Genomic DNA, 23,826 nt, shown 5'->3' on the forward strand with positions numbered 1-23,826 from the left:
ACATCTAATTGATTAGTAGCATTATATATTCAATTTTTAGCTTAGGTTTTGTTTGGTTTATGGTATTGCATATAAATGTACAAATGTAAAGTCCCATAATATAATATTTCAACGAAGGATAATACGCTGCAACCGAGGAATAAACCAGCAGCTCCACCAATAGATGCTGGATTAGGAATAATAAAATATTTTTAAAAATCGAAATTATGAAGAAAGCAAAGGGATTTATAAGCTTTTTAAACGTACCTAGGAAGTCTCCAAAAGTGTACCATTCCTTACGTTTAAATTTGTTTTTTGAAAAACTGATTGTCATTTTGAAACTCGTAGTGTTCAAGGGAGATACGTTTTTGCTGGAATTATCAAATATGTTTATAATTGTTAAGTTGGGTATAATACTTATTCTTAAGATTATTGATATTTTTTTGATAATTACAATCTCGTTATTTTAATTTCCTCCGGTAAATAGGAGACTTGGTTGCAATTAACGAGGCAATTACAAGAAGATGTTTTAACATTAAGTGATTCCGATCGCTGTATTCTTCCGATACAACGCAATTGTGCAGCATTACAGATAGGAACATCAGCTAAGAAAATAAATAGATACGTATAAGAAGAAAATATGTAAGATCTCTCTTCGACAAATAAATCATGAAAAATGATAAAAATCTTTACATATACGTCTTAAAAAGTGAGGATAACAGCCGCATTTTTTTCTAATTATACGGGATCTACATTCGGTCATACACATTTGGTATGTATATATTGGCCACAATTCCAATCCATTGTCCGAAGGGAATCCGCATTTTCTTCGATGTATTGGAAGTTTATATATACTTTTTGTACTGTCTGCTTGCAGGATTCGAAGAACAACTGTTTGTATTTCAAGAATTTGTAAATGATGTCTAGTTTTTACGAATTCATAGTTGTACGAATCCATTGGATCAAGTATGCTAAGCTATATGTTCAAAAAATGAAGATACTCTTATATTAATGATTATGATGTTTCATTAACTATTAATCAAATAGTTCTAAAAATTATCACCGTTACTTCAGCATCAGTTGTCACTAATTCTGTTTTTCCATGATCTTCATTGTAAGTATATGATGGTATATAATTAGAATCATTCATGTCTTTATTATCCACTTCAAAATCTTGAGGATCTGGAGGATATTTAGGTAGAGGTATTACGGTCCAATTGTTAGTTAACAAATCTCTAATCAAATAGTAATAATAAAAAGTATGAATTTCTAAAAATATTTGACTAATTTGTATCTCGATTTTATAGTCAGTGCTCTGATGCTTACTGCAAACTGGCATATTGAAGAACTAAGTTCCCTATAGAAAGACATATACCATTTTCTGTAGCGATCCATATTCCTTTGTCAATAAAAGTTGTTTCATAATAAAATTCCTTCTTCAAATCTGACAAAATTCTAAGCCATAGTCCTGGCGGTGCATCATCGTAATCAGGTGTGTCGATCATAGTTTCATAAGTAGCATTAGATAAAAAATGAAAAAACGCTCTAGCCTTTGGTGTGTCTTCGATGCCATAACTGGAATAATCATAATTTGACGATTTAATCTCCAAACGAATTACTGTATTTTATGATTATATACATATAAAGATATTTTAATATTATAAACACTAATGGACAAACTTTACCGTTTAAAAGTTTCAGGGAAGCTCGAATCCTGGATTACATTTAGTGGGCATATAATAAACGACGGTTTAGCAAGCTTGAAGAGTTTATACTCATGATTCCAGTATATTGAGATAGCATCGTATTGGTATCGGTACCAAGAAATTATGGAAACAAAAATTAAACTTGCAAGAGCAGTTAATATGAATATGGCTACAAGGAACCTTTTGAAAATTTTAAATTAACAATTAAATGATGTTCATTTCTTATTTAACAAAAGGATAATTGTTTTCAATACCTTTCTAACGGATGTCTGTGACGTGCTACCAGATGATTAAATCCATGAATACTTGAGTTGTTAGCAAATTCAACGAAGTACTGACCCATTAATGATTTTGTAGTCATTATATCTCTGCCGACATGTGTAGCTGATTCTTCTGGGACAGACCGAACATTTTTAACCATCAATCTCGTACGTTTTTGAAAATCCGGCATAATTTCATGCATATAAGAGAACTTCTCTTTGATATTTTCCTCTTCGTTCCCGACCATGTCGAATCAAAGTTTATAACAGATTGAATTAACAAGTCTCAATCTTGTGATAAATTATGGATAGATCAGATAAAAAGCGTTAACTAAATAATTCACATGGTACTATGTAATATGAATCGTATTTACGGATCGATGAGGACTTTGTAGAATTTTCTCTAGTAGAATTGTACTTTTATCAATAAATTTATCATACTTGTAGACTTATATATACTTGAACGTGTATTGTTTTATAATGTATATTATATAATAATATGTATTTTTTAAACATATCGTGGCATAATTTTTTTACATTTTTGTAACTATGATTTTTTCAAGTATAATTTTGAAACAGAGCATATTCATTTAGGAATAGAATGAATACGATTTGTTCATTTCCTATTTTGATACTATATGTATATTATTAATAACTAAAATTTGTATATATATATATATATATATATATATATATATATATATATAATTTTTATTTATGAATTATAAGCTTTTTGTTTTGTAATTATATTTTTTTACGTCTTTATTGTAATTCATTTTTTTAACGTAGAATAAAAATTTCTAGGTATCTATATAAAAGTTCTTTAATGATTTTTAGTATATCTGTTGGTAATGATTCACGGTGTTTCGTTGATATGATTATTCTATAGACACGTTGTAAATTATTGACGAACTACTTTGTTTTAATTAAAAAAACAACGGAGCAACAAATTTTGTCACGCATACACATGCGTTCAAGCTTTGTGGTTTTCGTTCATTTTGACATTTACGGTTTTTTACGTCTTGTTTTCTTATATCTTATCCTCTTTGTTTTGTTCCCTTCGGATCTTGCTTCAGACATTAATCTTAAATCCGTTGAGATTTTAATTTTCGATAATTTGTTTATGTCCGAGGGAAGAATGAAAGATTGATATCATATCTGTAATATCAAAAGGGTATTAACGAAATAGGCTTATTATGAATACGGATTCAAAATTCCATTTGGCGAAGTTCCGGTGTATCCGGTATATTATTAAAAAAAGTGGAAAAAAAAATGGTAAGTTCCTAATTTTACATTTTTATTATCGCTGGAAGATTGAATGTTTAAGGGATTTCGTTTTTAAATAATTTACATCCTCATAGTTATGTAAAATTAAAGTAACATTATTTAAATAAAAAGAAAATCCTATTCCAAATGTCAGAAAAATTTAGTGTATGTTAATACTAATTAATTCTTTGTATATATTGGGTATCTCATTTTAAATGATATGACCAAATATCTCCGATCTTATTGGTTTTATTAACAAATGTTTAAGTCGCTAGGTTTTGAGGGAGAAATGTCATAGGGCGTAGCTATTTCATAAAGGGCACTTTATGAAAATAAGGCACTTTATTGTTAAAATAAGGAAGTCATAACAATCTTTTTAAATGGAAATCAATATTTTAAACCGGATAAAAGTTGTAAAGAGTATCAATACGAATTCGTATAGCGCATTTTTTCATTCGTTGCTACATCTTGAAATTTGATAAACTTCGCAAATAATGCGTTCAATTTTCCTGTAAATATCTGATAACCAATGAATTCATTAATCAATTTCTTTTCTTGTTTTTTTATTTATTTATTTTTATTTATATATTTTGGAAGTTGTATTAATTTCTTATTTAATTTCTGTTGTTTGAATCGTTGAATATTTTATAATATTAGCGTACACACAGATCGAAAAAAGGTTGAATTATTAATTCAACATATGTTTGAAAACATTTTCCCCTCATGAATGCATAATTTGACCTTGTGTCGAAAATGTCGGACATTTGATAATAAAACATTGCGAGAAATATTTTAACAAGCATTTCATCATGTTTTCACTCATAGTTTACGTGATTATGTTAATACAATATTTCTAATTGCTCCTCGGAGATAAAAATTTGATGAAGTTAGATCAGGGAATCTATGGAGACCATACAGCTCGTTTAATCCAAACTTGGTAACGGTTATGATTATAGACATCATTCATCAAATTGGGTAATTCAGTTTGTAAAAAATCCAAATAAATGATACCATTGAGATAGTCGTCGTATAAAAAAATATGACCGTTACAAAATCATAAACATACAATACTGTTGTGATTAGGCTTGTTAAACTTTAAAGCACTACAATTTGATGAAATATCAATGAAAAGATATGGTCTAGGTACTCATTGGATTCGTATTAATATTCTTTACAACTTTTGTTGGGTTTAAAATATCGATTTACAGTTGAAAAAATTGCTGTGACTTCTTTATCTCGATAACAGTTCCCTCTATGAAATGTCTGCAATAAATATTGTTTTCTTTTCAATATTTCCTAACTTTTATTTTAAACATTTATTAGTAAAAGCAATGAAATCGAAGATATTCGGTTATATCATTTAAAATGAGACATCTGGCTTAAATCTATTTATTTAGGAGAACAACGAGGAAGATGTTCGTCATTTTAAAGAGATATACAAAAGAAAACCTTGCTTTACAAAATCGATCGCTCATTATCATGCTTATCCAAATTATGCTTCCGGCGATCCTTACTTACGATGCGAACATTCAATGAAACACAACGTCAACCAGATGGATTCTTATGGGCGTAAAAAGAAATCTAAAACGCATCGTTGTCCTCCCTGTCATTGTCAGCTTAATTTTAAAAGAACATCATCCAAAAAGAGGTATCTAGATCGAGTAAATTAATGATTAACTTTTTTCATAATTTTAAGTCGTTCGATTGAAGAAAAATCATTTTTCTTTTTGTCGTTTTTTTCTGAAGTTTTTAATGCATCTTCGTATTTTTAAGGGACATTGATAACATCGAGGCAATTTTTAAGAAAACTGAGCATATATTTGACAATGCATTGACAAACGGTGGTGTAAAGAAATCGTATAGCATTCCTCTCTCACCAAAATTAGATCCACGTTGTCATCGTACTCATTATTCCAAAAAAATATCGAATAATTATCATCGACAAAAGGAGCATAGAAACGAAGAAGAGGATGAAAAGTTCACGACGATAATTGATGATATCATTAATAAAGGTGTCGAGAATGAATGTTATAACAAGTATCCGAATCTTCCGCCAATTAATATGTCGACGAAGGATTGTCATTGGAAGAACGATCAGGTTCTAATAACTCGTCTAATTATAAGCGCGATAATTTAAAAAAACACTTGTTAATGCAAAATTTCAATTTCGATTTTTTCTTTTATCAGTTATTACAAGACATACAAGATTATTCTGAACCGGACAGTGATTTTTTTGATAAATGTGAAAGATATCATCGATCAAAGAGATGTGACAGTTCTATGGGAGAATTTGAATCGAATTTGAAGAAAAAAGAAAGCGACCTAGAATATAGGCAGTATTTGAAACAACAGTATCATGAGCTTGATCAGTTGAAGTACACTTCTCGTTTATGTGGGAAATTGAAGAATATCGATGATCAGCAATGCAAAGAAGATGATTTGTCGAACATCGAACAAACAGAGAGAAAGAAAAAATCGAATTTTCCCAAGGATGAGACGAGAAGGAAGAAGAAGGAACATCATTTCAATAACGAATTGCAATGTATTGATGCAAAATCTTCTAAGGGGCCCCTAGTTTCGATGAGTAATAATAAGAATGTGCCAGAGCAGGTATTTTTTTTTCTAATTACTTTCAGTAAATTCGAATAAAGTAAATGAACTCGATGATTAAGATAATGAATTTTAATGTACTCTTTAACGAGTAAATAATTAATAATTAATAAGTAAGTTAACGAATTGCATGGTAGAACACGATACTTTTGAGTAAAAAGATATTTTAATTAAAGGATTAAAATAGAAATATAATAAATTGTATATATTTGGTAAAATTTAATAATTCTATGACAGAGAAACGATAAAACTGTTCAACAAATAGAAGTTAGCACCAGCTATCATTGCATAGATGGAGAAACGGATGGTGACGTCGATGATTTTTTGGAGGATGAAAAATTATGTAGAGAATTGAAGAATATTTCTTACTTGAAACCCTGTCGTATATCAACCATTGTCAAAAATAAGAAAGTTACGAAATCATTCGAGGGAACGACTTGTGACGAAAAAGAAATTAACGAGAAAATCGAGAATTCTGACGTTGTTGAGAAAAGTGATCAGCTTGAGGAGGATCTCGATCTTCACGCCAGTAAGAGTCATATTCTGAATTTGATCGACAAAGCTTTGAGCAAAGAATTTGGTCCTTTGGACGTGAAGAAGGTATATGAAATTAAAATAGAAAAGGAAATGTTCTTATTTTTTTTTTTATGAAACTTGGATGGGTTCTTTTATTCTATATTTTCTCATTATTTTTTCTTCTAATTAAAAATGAAATATACAAATGAAGATTAACCCTCTATAACGTCATATAACATTCAAATCACTTTCTTGTATATTTGTATTTTTTAAATCTTATTTCGTTTTTTCGTCACAAAATTAATTTAATGTTATTTATGTTATTTTATATTCAAAAATTAGTATTTATTAAGTATAAGTTATACTTCCTATAGTATAGTTATAACTTTTACATTATATAATTTTCGTTTAAATACATAACGAGATTAAAAAAAAAATAAGAACAATTAGATTATAGTCAATATTGCCGTTTTGCAAAAATATTAAGTTTCATTAGAAATAGTATATTTTAATCGACAAGTATCCTTGTCTATTTAATTTATTGTTATCTTTTTGTTATTTGTTACTTCCTCGATAGAGAGATCCGGTTAAGGAAGAAATAACACGGCAAGAGCTGTGCATTGAGATAAGTCGTGCACTTCAAAGCGATAATTACGATTCATTGGCACAGATGTTGTTGAGCAATCGTGGTACGTCGGATCACGTAAGGCACTTGAAAATCTTACGTTGGGAATATCTAAATCATATTCAAGATAAGCTGAGAAAGTTATATGATCTCGAGAAGATTCTCGATTGTTCATCTCCGAGGAACTCGTTGTTGACCTTGCAATCGCATACGAATACCACTGATCAATATAAGCATGCTCGAACATAAATCTCACGCAAGAGAAGAGAGAATTCAAAACAAATTAATCCTATCCAAAAGGGAGAGCGATAAAGAAATAAAAAATAATAATAATAATAAAATAAAAAGAAAAATAAATAAAAATAGAAAATCATCCTCGAATTTATCTTATTCGTTAAACAAAAATAAAATAGTCGAAATTGTTTTCTTCGTCTACGTAATTCGCTTTTATACATTATGTTTAATAGGTAGCAATAGCTTTATTGTTTAAACATCTTAAATACATCAGAGTACATAATTACTATACTTTGTTATTTCCTTTTTTTTGTTGGTTTCGTTTTCATCTACTAAGTTCTTCGTTATCCGATTTTTTAATTATGTTATGAATAATATTAAATCGCATCTTTTTCGATATAATAATATATATATATATAGATTTTGCAATGAATGATGATGCACGTGAGTTTTGTGATGAGGAGGCTCTCTGTCATCGCAGCTACGCATGTATATTTAATATACATACATATATTTTATTGTATGTGCCTGTATGTATATGTATAATTATATATTTGTTTATTCTTATTTTTTTCCTTTTCTTCTTTATTTATTTACGACAATAGTAGAACAATTAATTTTACGTAGGCCGCGAATAATACAAAATCTACCCTTAGTGTAGATTAATAAATAGATCTTCGTCGAACTCTCTACGTACGTTTTCTATTTCGCGTTAATCGTTCGTTCTTTCTTTTTTCTTCTTCTATTACTTTTTATACAACGATCGTATAATGTGAGAAAGTTGAAACAAGATTGAGAAACAGTTTCAACGATCGATTCCTAGGCAATCGGTAAGCATATGGGATCTCAAGAACGGGGATGAATTTAGGAAAAAATTTTTAATAGGTATTTATGCATGTGTGTATGTGTGTTTATATGTATATATACATACGTATATTGACTTCGATTGAACGCTAATTGTAATAAGGACACAAACGAATTGATCAATGTTTCTCGTCTAAAAACGATTTAATATATAAAACCACTAGTAGGTTGATCATGTCGTACGATCTTCTCACATTCTGTTTCTCTCTTGATTAATTCTACCTGTTGACATAGAAGATCTTTTAAAGAAGAAAAATTAAAGGAGAGGCCGACAAGGGGCTCACGGGATTACCTAAATACCCGTGAATATCTTTTAAAATGGTTTTACAAAACATTTACATATATATATATATATAAATATATATATATATATTTACATGTATATATATATATATATAAGATTAATCAATGTTGTTCTTTTTAAAAAATCTTTAAAATCTTATCAACTTAAAAATTTTATGCTAAAATCTTTAAGTTGCGTTGATTATTACTGAATTAATATTATTAATTAATTGTTATTATTAATGTAATTAAATATTGAATGGATATTTTGTTTTTTATTTATTAAATTTTAATTTAAACAATATTTGTACTGCTACTGGTTGTTAAGAATATAGACAATCAAGTGTTCTTTGTCATAAATCAGCTATTTGCACTTTTTAGTAAATAAGCTGTCGACCTATGGGTTAAAGAGTAACGAAATTGATTGGAAAGACTTTACCGAACTTCTATAATTCCCATTTCATCTCGTGTCCTTTTACCAAAACTAGAAATTTCGAGTGGTACTATTTTTTGAAACACGAGTCAAACTACTACATCATCAGAATCGATGTATGTTCGTTGTGATCGAACGATTCTCTTTTAATTTTCTCTCCTCTTATTGCGTGTACTATAATTACTACGAATACTATTTACTATCGCTACAACTATTAACGATAATGATAATGATCGTAATAATTATTTTAAATTGACTTTTTAAACGCTTACCGATTTCCATGGAAATCGATTGATAAACGATCGAAAGGAATTATCTGCTCATTTATACGTGTATATATATATATATATATATATATATATAACGATTTTTTTGAATATATATATATATATATATATATATATTTATATTTATCTCTATATATGTATATATATATTTTTGTGTATACATATACATATATACAGAAAAAAGGTCTGAATACGATCGACTTAAAAGCTTAATAATTTTTTTTTCATTTTTTCTCTTCGTTGATGCCCGATACATAACGATTGCGAAACGATGTGGCTCTCGATGAGCTGTCTTCCCTTTCGTTTCTTCTTTTCTTTCTCTTCTCACAATCTGTGATTCGTTGACTCATATACTCTACGAAACACATCGAGAGACTAACTGGTCCGCGTATAATATTTTAAATATCTAACAAATGAGCGCCTTGACTTTCGAGCGGCGCTTCCCTAAAACATCGGAAGCATTGCGGTGAGACGTCCGTCCAATTTTTCGGAAATTTTAATTTCTTTCGTTTCTTCCTTTTTATTTCCCTTATCGAAATCTCACAATGTTGAACTAGAAGGGAAGATTGTCTCTCGACTAGCACGCGGAGGAAGGCTTAATGTTTTACCTGAGATTGGAGATGAGAGAGAAAGAGAGAGAGAGAGAGAGAGAGAGAGAGAGAGAGAGAGAGAGAGAGAGAGAGAGAGAGAAATGTAGATAGATTACTTTTGAAAATCTAATTGACACGGATGGATGCATTTTTTTGTTTCTTTTCTTTTCTTTTCCGATATGATCGAACGTCTCCACACAGTATACGTATCATTCATATATATATATATATATATATATATATATATAATATTTGTTATAATACACACTCGTCTAAAACACTAATAATAACGAATAAAAGTGGCGAACAAACACGTCGAATGTTTATAATATTAATGGTGTTAATAATTATAAGAAGAAGAATAAGAATGTAATAATAATCATAATAATTAATATAGTCATACGGTCTAAGTTCTTTCTTTCTCATAAAACTTTAATTTTACGTGCTATGTATATATGTATATATGTATGTGTTTGTATTTACGCGCGTGTGTATGTGTGTGTGCGTGCGTGCGTGTGTATATATATATATAATAAATTCTAAAGCGTCTGCGCGATCCTTGCGATCACCTGGATCGCACGGGTTACTGAATTAATCTTCTTTTTTCTATTTTTTTTTCATTTTTATTTTTACTATTCATTTTTCTTTACTTATATCTCTCTCAATAGTTCAAAATCTTTCGCTTCAAAATAATCGCATTTTTTCTTTTTTTTACTTTTTCATTACAATTACATGCAGGGTCGCATGTCCATGGGTCGAACGAATCGATCGTATTATGATAATATTATCACAAAATTCTAAAGAGTATTTCGTTGATAAATTACTTTCCCGTTTTTCTTATTTCTTTTTTTCCTTTTTTTTTTAACTGATAACTTTATTAAGCGACGGAGGCGGAATGTGTCGGAGTTCCTGTTCTTTTATAGTTTGTGTAAATTTGCATACTTTAATTCTTTTTGGCTCGGTTTATTATTATTAGTATTATTTCCTTTTTTTAAAGACGCGTTTACTTTCTTTCGGAAAGGACTCTGCCACCCTGCGCGTTGAAATCGAAAGATCAAAGGATCCCGAAAACGGAGCCATGTCGATTATTTCCGCACGAGATTCTAAATTTTTTTTCTTTTTTTTAATTTTTTCTTTAATTTTTTTCTATCAACAATAACAATGTTCGAAATCGAGAACACATCGGGTCCTTCCGAATTTGGTATCTCAAGGAACGCGCAGGTCTTTTTTCCTCTTCCTTCCTTTCTTTCTTATTTTATTTTTCTCTCTTTTCTCTTTTTTCTCTTTTAGAAGACTTGTAGATACTTTCATCGGATAAGGCTGCATTAATTATTGTCTTTTTTTATCGTTTATACGTCCTTCCGCGCTCGTACTTTCCCTTTTTTCCCTTCTATCGCGATCGTCGAAATATATTTATTCTATATAATTTTTTATTTGTTTATTTTGTTTTTTTTTTTTTCATTTTTCACTATCTTTCAATGGCAATTCCATAAAGCATCTTCGATCAGGAAAGATTTGACGAAAATTCGATTTGCCCGGTAGAAATTGTCCTATTAAATATAAGAAAAAAAGAAAAAAAATAATGAAAAGAACAGCAAAAGAAAAAAGAATGCTCGCAAATTATAACGATTTATATCACGCGCTCGTATTAACAAGATATTTCCTTTGATCTCGCGAATGTTTACCTTTCGTTGTCGAATGTTAAATACAGGGTATCTTAAGTTTTTCAGAACAACGGACGGACGAGCGATTAATGAAATTAGTGTTAATGTCGATGATAATTCATCGATGTTGACTCGATGAAATTAGGGAAAACCGAACGATAATGTGAATAAATGGTGAACACAGGAACGCGACAAAAACACTCGCATCCGTCGTCTCGCAAAACGATTAAAATCATCGAAGATAATGAGACATTTGTTGTTCACGAAAAAACCCAAGTTTTCTTGGAATATGATTTGAAAAACGTTATCTTCTTCGATGGTGCGTTCCTTTCGATGAAAACTTGATTACGATAAGTATAATATAATAATAATTATAACTATAATAGAATCTGACAATAAAAGTATAATAATGTATTCTTATGAGTATCTAAGATAATTCTATATGGCTGACACGAGGATTCTTAAGTAAATAAATTAAAAAATAATTATTAACATTTATTTCATAATACGTGTAAGTTGTCGTACGTACACGAATCAATCAATCGTTTCGAGAAGGATTTCTTTTTTTTCAAGTGCCGGTATAGATCCTTTATGGCATTGTCGTTGTGCTCGTTAGAAAAAAACAATGCAAATCATACGATCGATTCGTCGTCCGACCATCTGCCGTTGTTTTTCTATGCTTGTCGAATAACAAGTGCGTCTTAATACTGATAATTGTATTGTCTTCTCGGTTCAACCCGACGCCAAAAAAGCGACGAGGAAAATTCGAGTGATTATTGGCTTTAGACCAATATATTCGATGTCGTCGAATTTAGATTTAATATTCAAATGGAAGCTATCGGCTGTATGATGATCGCTCGATTACAAAATTTATTTCGAGAAGATCGTTCTCGATCGATCGATCGATCGTTGGAAGAAATTTTCCCGATTCTGAAGGGAGCTATACGAGTCACGAGCTGTACAAACGACTAGTGTCAGCAATATACTATTTCGAGATATTTTTATAATATATAATGTATGTAGCACCAAAAAAACTCTCTATCTTTCATGCGGGGCTCGGTAATATTACAGCGTGTCTTCGTCTTCTACTACTTTCATGCTTTCGTACTATCTTGAACGCTTAGTAGTTGAAAAAAAAGTAGATGTAAACGACATTATCGATTAATTCTCTTGTTTCTCTCTATTTCTTCTTTTCGATGTCGTTGAGTTTTTCTTTTTTTTGTTTTGTTTTAATATACCTTTTTTCTTGCTCTTCTCTTCGATTAGCTTTGCCCTTGCCTAAAAAGGTAATCGATCGCAAGTGGCTATTTCGAAAGATTATCGCGCATCAATTCCAGGGCAAGTTTCAATGGTGTGTCTCCTTCCACTTCGTAGCTATATTTGTTCTTCTTTTTCTCTTCTGTTTTCCCTAAAATATATCAAGATGAGTCTTGGATGGTCTTTTTCATAAAAACTTTTTATTAACGATGCCCTTACATTTAAAAGAAGCTTGGGCATACTGGTGGATTCATCTCTCCGAAGACGTTGAGTTCGTAGAGTGATGCGAAGATAATGAATATTAAGTACCATGCCATCAGTACTACACCGTATCGTCGATCCAACTTCCATCCGTTCATATGTGTCGCAACTACCAAAAATATTACCGTCGAGAGTAGCGAGACAGTTGAATATGTTAGGCCTTTGAAAAAGAAAGAAAGAATATAATTAAAAATGATTGATCGATAAGTTGAATTTGTAGGATTTGTTTAAATAAATCAGTACCCCTGCTAGTAACATTGACATGAGAACCCGGCTGTATCATCGCTGTTTGTATGAACCATGGTAAACCCAAACATACAAGAATATCAAAGACATTGCTACCAACGGCATTGCTCACAGCCATGTCACCAAGACCTTCTTTTATCACAGCTAAAGAAGAAAGAGCGTCTGGTACGCTAACTCCAGCTGCGACGAAAGTCAGACCCATCACAGTGTCAGGAATACCAAGTGTACTACCTGTAAGTAAATTTTTCTTGTTTGTTTTCTATCAAGGAAAAATAAAATCAAAGATCGATCGAAAATGAAATTACCTATAATAGTGATCATCCAGACCATGATGTAGCTGTAGAAACTTATCCACACCATGGATACGCAAAAGGTGAAAGGATACCAACTTCGAAACCTTTCTTGCCTACAATCTGGCATAGTGGCTCGACACATGAAATGAATAGGATACACGAGACCCCATGTGAAAATATTCCATTTATTTCCATCTGTAGGCATTACGAGTGGCGACACTTCGTTTGGATCAGGTTCTTTTGCTTTGTAATATTGGGGTGTTGGTTTTGGAATTGATGGTTGTTCACCGGTTTCTTGAATACCATTTCCTGAAGAATAACATATTACTTAAGAAAAATACTTTTGGATTCTTAGAAAAAGTATTTAACATAAAGATATTTCACCTTCCTGATTCTTTATTTGCGCAGCCTGTTCGATAACAGGTGAATTAGGCCCCGTGTAAGATAATCGATCTTCTTGCAAGGATCTATAACTAACCAAAGCACTTTCTTCAGCTGGCTCGTCGTCCTTGGGTAAAAACGGAATATTGTACGACTTCGCCCATTGCTCAAGTCTCTCGTTAAACGAGAGAGCTACGCAATATACCGCATACATGACCAACATGAAGAGTGACTCCATCCTAAAGTAAAAAAAAAGTGCATTCAAGAAGTATGAAAAGTTATGTAATCATATATAAAGTATATAAGGTAATAGAATACGTTCGTGGGTAATGAAAAGAAAAAATACTCACCAAGATATGGTTTCATTGTAGATCGTACCGAGCATCACCAGAATAGAGACAGCATAGAAGAAACAATCTCGTACAAGAGGCCACCAGTTCAATTTGGAAACAGTTGTTGTACAGAGACCGCATACGGATATAACGAACATTATATTGAAAACAGCGCTACCGATGACTCCACTAACCTAAAACAATAATTAATGCAAATGTAGAGTATACCTAAATATGATATAGATAAGTTAAGTTTGATTTATATGGTTCTTGCGTTAGAAATAGTTGGTTTTCAATAAGTACATTTTATATGTATGTTGAAAAATGATAAACAAGTTGAATCAATCGTGAAAACCGATACATTGCATGATTAGCGAACTATAAATATATGTTAGACAATCGTACTTACTCCAATGTCATCCTTGGCGAAGAAAACGCCAATGACGACCGTGGCCAATTCTGGTGCTGAAGATCCAGCAGCCATGAAAGTTGCTCCTGCTACATCTGGCGATAACCTTAACTCTGAAAGAAGTTCAAACTTTCTTCTCGAGCTACGTAGCACCGTGACAAAATCATTGAAAGTATCGACCGGTATAATGTAAAAGATTCATCATTTCTTTGTGAATAAAGTTCACGAGTTTATATATATACACTCTTACACACGCATATACACACATACCTTCGCAAATTCTGTCAAGGCTAGAAACGAAATAATCATCACAGACGATTGCCAAGCCAAGAAACGTGTAGGCGGCAACAAGAACGTGTATGATAAGTCCGCCATGTTTTCTTGCTTCAGGGCCCATCAAAGGACGTGGGAACTGTTCGATAGCAGGTGGTGAACAGTTTTCTCTTCTTGGTCTCCATGTAGGATGAACGTATTCAGCAGTCGTTGTTTGTATTGTGGGAATAGTCTATAAAATGATTGTCAATTAATGATCATGATTATTAACAATGTTAATTATCAGAGAAATCAGGAGAAATCACGAACATTCGACTTTCTCGATAAATTTAGAAGATTCAAAACTTACAGCGGTAGTGATAGGAATTGTTTTGGTTGCAGCTGTAGCTGCACCCGCTGCTACACCTGCTGCTGCAACGGACGTCTTCGCTGGTTTTTCTGTTTCTTTTTCTTTAGATTCTTCCTTTGTTTGTTCACGAATCCTCGATTTTGCATTCGTTTTTTCATTATTCTTCTCGCTCTTATTTCTCTCCTTTGTAGGATTCTTCAATTCCTTCGTATTTTTCGATGGATGTTCACCGGAAATTGACGCTGGTATCGAAGTTTGCATTATCGAGGACGTTAATTCGAATTCGGTCGATGTTGGATAGTAAGAGGATACGGTCGATTCCAACGTCGAACTTTCTTCGTACTCCGTTGAGGACGGATACGAGGGTGAGTATGTGATTGGTAATTTCGAGGAGGCCACAAATTGCACGAGAACATAGACAAGAAAAAATGCCAATCGCAAGGGCCATTTTCTTCGATGTATCGAGGCACGACCGTGCCGATACCTCATTTTCTGGAAATTAAAAACAAAGTCAATAAATACATAATTTTTTAAGTTACGAGTGCATTTAACGATGTTTTTTCGATAATTTACTTCTTTCTTTTAATTAAACTAACAAACTATTGAAGGTCAGAATGAATTTGTTTTCCTTTCTTTTTTAAAAAAAAAAGGGAAAAAAGAAATCTTTCTTCGGTATCCTTTCATATTTTCTTCAAATATTCTCTGGGATTTTATGTTACAATTTAATGAATCCTTGATCAAAATTATTCTCTTGCGGTCGTTCCTATTCCTGCCTGAAATTATCGAATCATGTCAATACTTTTTCCAGCCATTGTATACACAATACCACAACCACGTATAGGTGTATAAAAGATGATGTGATATGCACGTATCTTTGATCATTCGAGTGTAGATTCCTATTTTATCTCTTTCGCAATTACTTTTTTCTATTTGGCTTACGTATATCCTATTTTCGAGTTGCCTTAAGAAGGAGAGAAAGAGAGAGAGAGGGAGAGATAGGGAGAGAGAGAGAGAGAGAAAATAATCCTATTTTCTTTTATAGAAAATGAAGACGATGCGTAGGACGATATTGAACGTTCTATATTAGAAGAGAGTTACGATGAAAAGGCAGCGTTCTTGTCTTTCCCTTTTTCTCGATTAACCTTTCTATGTAACGTTATATATTCTTGCTATAAACCCTACCGGCTATTCAGTCGTTGAAATTCAATTTCGTTTATTTCTATGTACAGATTCTCCTAACATTTTTCATTTAATATCAATAGAAGATCAACAATAGAGATAACAAACGTAGATATATAGTAAGAAGAATTGATTTTGACAATCCAAATGCAAATAATCCATAAAAATTGATCAATCAATGATTCAATATTAATTGATTTTCGCCATACATATTTTCATGACTTTTTATTACTTTCATTATTTGTTTTAGAATGCATTCCGCTTAACGCACATACGATCGACAAATATTCGTCTGTAATAATGTGAAATATTATTAAATGTAATGCTGTTGAGACAGATCGATGGTGCGTCCGCGTCGCATGCGTAAATTGAGCCTAAGATAAGAGATTCATAATGTAAACATATTGTAAGCAGTTCCTCTTTCGGGATTATTTTTCTAATTGGTGCACTAGGACAGTGTAAAATTTTGATAATAATTTCGATCGTTTCAATTTTTTTTTCTTTTTTTTCGTAGTTATTTCTTTTTACACTTTCTTCTTGATTATTAATTTTTATTATTTTTATTATTCTCGATTTATTTTTAATGTCTAATGAAATATATAGCTATATATATATATATATATATATAGGTGCACGTGCTTTTATTTAAATATATAATTAAGATAAAAGCACAGAAAGTCATACGATGGCCAATATCAATGGAAGCTATAACTCGTGCCTCACGTAAGACGTATCTTTATGAATGGAAAACATAAAAATCGAATGTTATGACGTAAGTTGTCATAAGTTATTTGTTCAATGATGTAAATACAAGCTGCTATAATATAAACTATTTATCTTATTAAAAATAATTAAATAATTAAATAACTAAATAATTAAAACGAACGCATTTAAAATTCAAATTGAAAAATGTAAAATAATGTATTGTATCTTATTCTTTTGTTAATAATAAATCAGAAAATTTTTTTGTTATATTTTAAATGACATTTTAACGATAAACAATTTACAAACGATACGTTTTTTTAAAAACATAATTTCGAAACGGCATGTGTGCGAAAAAAAGGAGAGAGAGAGGAAGAGAGAGAGAGAGAGAAAGAGAGAGAGAGAGAGAGAGAGAGAGAGAGAGAGAGAACAAGCGCGCGCGCACGGTTGTCCGAAAAGGGTTTGAATCAATAATAAAAACAGATAAAATAAATTCTCATCGAGAAATATTCCATCGCGAGTGGTAGAAAATTCATACGAACGTTCCTGTATTACTAACTTACAATAACGACCAATCAATCAATCGATTAACGTTTACAATCTCGTTGATAATCACGTGGTATATGGACTGACCAATCGTGAGTCGAGAATCATTCATGGGGTTAAAATCAAATCGGTAAACTTCCTCCCGATCGATTGTACTCGCGCGCAAGCGAACACAATGATGGTTATTAATATCGAAGAATATCGATATATCCTCGGATATCATCTCCCGTCAATTACCTCCAATTTTATTTTTAATAAAATTACGAACGAAATTTCGAGATTGAAAAACGAAGAGGGGGTATGTAAAAGGGAAACACTTGACGAGGTTCCTTTCCTTTTTTGTTTTTATCTTTCTTTTTTCTTTTTAGTCTTTTTTTCTACGTCACAGCCAGGGTGAGAAAGAGAATGAGAGCAAAAAAAAACGGATAGATTGTAAAGAGAGCGAAGGAGAGAGAAAAAGAGAGAGAGAGAGAGAGAATGAGAGAGAAGAGGAGGAACGTGGTGGTCCGTCGTCCAAGCGGCTTGCCAGTGAAAGTGACCCATATTTGCCGTTTCTTCGGCGGATCGTTAAGCGCGATGCGTTCACCCTTTTCTCTGGTTTTAAACAGTCTATTTCTTTGTCAATCATGAGGAAATCTTTAAATTAAGACAGAAGAACAAAGACAGAGAAAGAGAAAGAAAGAGAGAGAAAGAGAGAGAAAAAGAAAGAGAGAAAAAGAAAGAGAGAAAGACAGAGAGAGAGAGAGAGAGAGAGAGAGAGAGAGAGAGAGAGAGAGAGAGAGAGTAAGAGAAAAAAAGGGAAGAAGAAAAAGAAAAAAAAAGAAAAGAACCATTATAAGAAACGAATGTGATAGCTTACCTCATTTTCGTTTGCGATGTCACACATGTTGTCAATCGTCTATGTTAGAGAATGTCGTAGTTATCGTCCTCCTCTCAATCCTCGTCGTCCTTGTCGATATCACGATATTCGGTGGTATCGCGAGACGATTGCACACCGTTAGCTCGCACACGGCCGGCCCGCGTGAGGGCGAGGGCAAGAGAGAGAGAGGAGACCGGTTAGGAAACGAGAATTAGGGGTGGGTTCCTCCTCGAGCGAACTCTACCGTGTCACTCTCGAGTGGATACGACAGAGAATTCTCGTAGGAGGCGGAGGTGGACGAGGAAGAGGAGGATTAGAAGAGGGAGAAGGAGAGGGAGAGGGAGAAGGCAACAGAAGAGCAAAGAGAAGGGAAAAGGGATGGTGAATAAGGCTATTGAATCTTACTCGTCGTAATGTTCAATATTTTTAGGAATTGGACGACGGACCTTAATATCGCAACTCGTTCTGCCTATTCGAATTATCGATTCGTGGATGAAATATAGTACTTCATGTTACTACTATTACTATTCGGCTTTTCCTCTCTCCCTCTCACTATTCTCTCTCACTCTCTCTCTCTCTCTCTGTCTTACTTTCCTTCTTTCTCTTTGACACCGACCAATCGAAGAATTTGTCCTCTTTTGTTCTTTATTTCCTTCCAAATCTCTTGTTACGCGCATTTGCTACGGATCAATTGTATTTGAAAATTCAACCCCGTCAGAGAATTGAGGCGATTCGCGAAACACCCACGCGGTCATCCTTTTTCTGACGTCATTCGTCCGACGTAACGCAAGAGAACAATTGTCGTTTTTAATCGTTATTTATCGGTCCGTTATCGCATTCTATTTTATCGACGAATATAGTCGCGCTCGCGATTCAATGTATCTAAATAATTTCTATTTCGATGAGATTTTTTGTAAAGCCTTCTTTTTTAGAATAGTTTATTGTTTCTCTATTCGACCGATGAAAAAAGTAAAACAACATTAAGCCGTGCGCAAACATTCAACCGTTTCTAACCGCGCGCGCTGCTTTACTGCAGGTGGTGGGTGCAACTTCCCCTTCGTTTGATTGCTTCCCCTTCCACAAAGTTAAATATACGAGGCGCAAAAAATGCAATGCTCTCCCTTGCATATGTGAGGTACATAATAAATATATATATAACGTATTGCGCATGCGCGAATCGCCGACATACAATTGGCTGTTATCTTTTTTAACTTTCCACTCATTCACTTTTTGCTATTTGATTAGATTAATATAGGCTGTTCATTTGCCTATATTTTTTTCGAACTATTATCTTAAAAACGCCATTTTAACATAATGGATTCCACGTAACGAACAATATTGTTCTTTCGATAAATTATCGTTCATATTAATATTTTATTTTGCAACCATTCTTTGGTTATCATCGTTGGAAGTTTATTATTAATATTTATAGCGATTAAAAGAAATATTTTTAGTTTACTTACATCGCGTCCATCAGTCTACAAGCGTTATAATATAATATAAGTTCTGAAAGCGTTACGAATTTACAATTAACGAAGAGGTTGACGGAACATCTAAAAACGATACGATCAATTGGTTAACTTCATACTATTTAGTTAAAGCTTCATTCAATATGACGAATTATTTTTTCGATTTTTACTATATTTCTTGTAATTGAAATCTTCGGTTTTATTTCACTTATTACGATTTTATGTTTATTTTAGCTATTTATGTTCACAATGTATACATCTTTTTAAGGAACGAAGAACTTAGCGAAATTCCCATAAATTATTATAAATATGTCTGGTTCTGTTCATTGATTTTTTCCAGATCGTATATTTTTGTTTTACATTTATTTACGCTTGTTATCTAGGAGCTTGATGAAATTTTACAGAATATCCACCGCTATTTGGATCTTTCTGTAATTCAAAATTATTTGTGGAAAGACCAAATGGTTTCAATACCATATTACCAAGATCTTTTAATTTACCCAACATTTCTGCCTTCAGTTTTTCATTTTTTTCATGTATTAAAGGAGGTAACCTCTGAAATAATGTAAAAGTTATAATAAATCATTTTGATGGTAGTCGGAATGGTCAAAGTGTATGTAACTTACTCTAACTGCATAATTAGCTTCGGTATGACTAGAATCAAACGTTAAAATCTTTTTATAATCTTCTAAAGCTTCATCTAATTTCTCTGTTTCTTCGTATAATTGTGCTCTCCTTACATAAGCTTTTACATAGCTTGGATTTAATTCAATTGCTTTTGTACAATCCAATATAGCTGATTCTTTCTCAGCCTACAAAGATACATAATAAATTAATTTAATATATACTAAATAAAATAGAAAAACAATGAATAAAGAATCCTAACCAAACATTTTATTTTAGCTGCTGCTCTATTAGAATACAAAATAGCTCGTTCTTTACTATACATTAAAGAACATGTTTGTAAACCTTGCGTATACAAAGATATAGCTTTCATATATTCTCCATCTTTAAAAAAAGTATTGCCTTCGTTTTTAAGTTTTTCTGCTTCATCTTTAAAACTCTGTAAACAATAACACACATTGTAATCATTTAAATTAAAAAAATTATTCCAAAAGAAAAAGAAAGTGACTAACTTCTTTCTCTGCTTCACTGAGGTTTTTATCCCTTTCTTCAAGAAATTTTTCATCTATCGAATCTCCAGCATCCTTCTTACAATCTGCATTGTCATTCTTTTCGTTATTATCCGGATCATCATTATTAATTATATCTTTCAAAGGTTCCTCTGATAAATTATTTTTATTTCTTTCACTCGATTGATATTGAATTTCTTTGGCCATTGAAATTTCATCTTCTTTTATACAGGAACTTTCCAGATCTTTCGTGAGTTCCTCTATGATTTCTTCGTTAGTCTTTACGGTTTCACATTTGTTATCCATATTTATATTTCTTATTTTTTTCAAATACGTTTTTTGTTACAAGGTCAATATCGTTATTACGTCTATAACGATTGAAATTATCTGTCAAACGAAATAAAGATTGTTCGTGTTGACGATTTCGTTTAATTCAACATGCTACCGACAGATGATGCACTCTACCACATTAAAGCGTAATACTCATGATTGTGAGAATCAGAGAATTGACTTGACGCAACCTAGTGTTGCCTTTATTGCCCTCTGTTAGAGATTACTAAAAATAAAACATAAATATAAAAATAACAAAAGTGCAAATCACCTGTTTTATAATTGATATTTAAACGTATTTACGATTTAAAAAATATTAATGACGACACGACGGCAGTCTAATACATTGTTGTTGTAAGAACTAAATGTATCGACTGAGACAATGTCGCCACGTACAAAATATCTCTAATCAATTACTGATCGATTTATAGGAAGAGGGAGCCACGAAAGAAAGGTAATAAATAAGTTCGAAAGATAATTTTCCATAATTTTACTTCTACATACATTCATAATTATTATATTATCGTATACATTACTTCTACATTCGTAATTATTAGATTATATTAATGGAAGACTCGGATAATGGAAAATATGAATATTTTATATTTTGTATTGATATATTTAGTCTTTATTCTATAACATATTCTTAATGCATGGCTTATAAACAATAAAACGACATAAAATTAAAGGGTGGAAATCCATTTATATAGAATCGTGTTCCGGCCGTGCATCGGACTCGAATTGATTTCTATAGTTTTATATGTAACAGTTTATACATAATCCATACCGTGTCTCGGATGTACTCCAGTTACATTTACTAGCTATGAACATTTTACTTATTTACTGGTCTCTCCACAGAGGGGCATGACCATAGCACAGACTTGTATAAACGTTTTCTTCTTATATAATCATATCTCATTCGTACATGATAACACTATGATGTTTAAGTTCAAATATATATTTATTATCTGTATATATAAATATTCTGTATATAAAATGATTTGTAGTCATTAATGAAATGTCATTTTGTTATTTACAAGTTGTCTAAGTTGGCTGTGTATTATAAAATAAAAACAAAAGATAAAAATAAGATAAATCATAAAGTATTTATATTTACCATTATCCATTATAACAATATGTATAGACCTTATGACTGAAATTGTTTAAAATTATCTTTTTACTTTATTTATCTTATCTATTTTTGAGTTAAATATATTTTAAATATATTTTTATCGTTGCATTTATATGAAAGTTAGTTTTTGCAAGTTCATTTATCGAAACTATTCATTTTATAGACGCAATGAAATATCTGTTGTTTCGTTTTATTTTAACATTAATCGCAACTAAATTATCTGCATTATCGGTTTTACTAGTTGAACTTGTAATCTCGACCTGTCATTACATTTGGGTCTCAAGTTTGGTAAAGAAGTTGCTCCGAAGAAGTCATCATTTCGCGAGTATCCATACATTAAAAGTGGATGATAATTTGGCGCAAAATTATACACATAAAGTATGTAAAAATATCATTGATGGCATTAATAAACCGAAAAATATGAATTAATGAAATATTAAATCTACCAAAAAGTGAATTAGCAATTTTAAGGACGTTAGTGTTGTTTTATCGAAGAAAAATTCAAAAATTTCAGTAGTCGAAAAAAAATTAATAGAAATAACATTGTTGTTTATATATTAATAAAAAGTACCAAAATTTTTTATTTTATTTTACTATAAAAACGGATAAAACTTTTCGATAAATCTGATTATTTTTCATAAAACTATTTTTCAGGATGATGTAATTATTCGATGATGTAATGCACGAATTGATAAAGTGATGAGTATTTTCAACAATATGGAGCATCTATAAACTCTTATACACGATGTATTTTACACATAACATATTGAATTTCATATGTGAAAAGATCATATCTCATCCAACTACTAAAGATACTTTTGAATTGGTAAAAACAAAAAAGTTCGACATTATCGTGCAAAATGTGACTTTGATGAACTGTTTTTACAAATTATGAAAGGTACAATTATCCTTTATCGATTAATTTATCGATTAATTATTATTGTTATTATTATTATTATTATTATTATTATTATTATTATTATTATTATTATTATTATTGTTATTATTAAAATAAAATATATTTTTATAACATTACGTATTTTTGAAGTCATATAGATAATTATATTTGTATTTTCTAATCCTTTGCGGACGAAGGCAGGCAAAAAATAATTTTGTTACGTTTACCATCACTGATAATATTTTCATATATTATATTTCCGTATTTTGCAATAATTTTTAATTCTATTATAATATATTGTGTATATAATATATTTCTTATCTTGTCTTGTATTACAATATGCAATATCACTAGAAGTAGCACGGGAAAAGCGTTATTTCAATTTTGCTTTGATTAGAAAAACTAAATATTGTTTCATAAAATTATTATTAGCAATTTTATTTAGTATTATTATATTAATA

At 31.3% G+C, this 23,826-nt stretch overlaps 4 protein-coding genes and 1 long non-coding RNA gene across 7 annotated transcripts; 2 read left to right on the plus strand and 3 right to left on the minus strand.

The window, feature by feature from the left end:
• Position 1: 1 nt before the first annotated feature.
• LOC124424117 lies at positions 2–2,450 on the minus strand. 2 transcript variants are annotated; one of them, XM_046962704.1, is made up of 8 exons: positions 1,940–2,450; positions 1,665–1,865; positions 1,306–1,554; positions 1,043–1,214; positions 673–955; positions 434–584; positions 247–350; positions 2–166 (listed from the first exon to the last, which is right to left on the minus strand). In XM_046962704.1, the coding sequence occupies exons 1-8, from the start codon at positions 2,191–2,193 to the stop codon at positions 42–44; spliced, it is 1,539 nt and encodes a 512-aa protein (XP_046818660.1). In that variant the 5' UTR covers positions 2,194–2,450; the 3' UTR covers positions 2–41. The 2 variants fall into 2 exon arrangements, with proteins under 2 accessions (XP_046818660.1, XP_046818659.1); XM_046962703.1 differs by having other exon boundaries at positions 2–350; positions 1,940–2,448.
• On the plus strand, positions 578–1,813 carry LOC124424118. The gene is made up of 4 exons (XR_006942228.1): positions 578–751; positions 857–1,093; positions 1,287–1,471; positions 1,675–1,813. It is a non-coding gene; the product is annotated as an uncharacterized LOC124424118 (long non-coding RNA).
• Positions 2,451–2,801: 351 nt separating the features above from the next.
• Positions 2,802–8,490, plus strand: LOC124424297. 2 transcript variants are annotated; one of them, XM_046963135.1, is made up of 6 exons: positions 2,802–3,220; positions 4,609–4,859; positions 4,985–5,309; positions 5,399–5,821; positions 6,059–6,421; positions 6,915–8,490. In XM_046963135.1, exons 1-6 carry the CDS (start codon positions 3,218–3,220, stop codon positions 7,209–7,211), a joined length of 1,662 nt encoding a protein of 553 aa, XP_046819091.1. In that variant the 5' UTR covers positions 2,802–3,217; the 3' UTR covers positions 7,212–8,490. The 2 variants fall into 2 exon arrangements, with proteins under 2 accessions (XP_046819091.1, XP_046819092.1); XM_046963136.1 differs by having other exon boundaries at positions 6,059–6,350; positions 6,915–6,986.
• Positions 8,491–10,301: 1,811 nt separating this feature from the next.
• Positions 10,302–19,919, minus strand: LOC124424186 (probable sodium/potassium/calcium exchanger CG1090). Its single transcript, XM_046962886.1, has 10 exons — positions 18,404–19,919; positions 15,118–15,609; positions 14,766–15,000; positions 14,496–14,608; positions 14,105–14,280; positions 13,758–13,993; positions 13,386–13,682; positions 13,078–13,311; positions 12,793–12,994; positions 10,302–12,724 (listed from the first exon to the last, which is right to left on the minus strand). The coding sequence occupies exons 1-9, from the start codon at positions 18,428–18,430 to the stop codon at positions 12,795–12,797; spliced, it is 2,010 nt and encodes a 669-aa protein (XP_046818842.1). The 5' UTR covers positions 18,431–19,919; the 3' UTR covers positions 10,302–12,724; positions 12,793–12,794.
• A 155-nt stretch (positions 19,920–20,074) lies between these two features.
• LOC124424187 (tetratricopeptide repeat protein 1) lies at positions 20,075–21,524 on the minus strand. Its single transcript, XM_046962888.1, has 4 exons — positions 21,009–21,524; positions 20,759–20,935; positions 20,499–20,684; positions 20,075–20,427 (listed from the first exon to the last, which is right to left on the minus strand). The coding sequence occupies exons 1-4, from the start codon at positions 21,309–21,311 to the stop codon at positions 20,248–20,250; spliced, it is 846 nt and encodes a 281-aa protein (XP_046818844.1). The 5' UTR covers positions 21,312–21,524; the 3' UTR covers positions 20,075–20,247.
• Between the last annotated feature and the right edge of the window lie 2,302 nt (positions 21,525–23,826).

The sequence above is a fragment of the Vespa crabro genome, chromosome 5 (genome assembly GCF_910589235.1).
Source record: "Vespa crabro chromosome 5, iyVesCrab1.2, whole genome shotgun sequence".
NCBI lineage: Eukaryota > Metazoa > Arthropoda > Insecta > Hymenoptera > Vespidae > Vespa > Vespa crabro.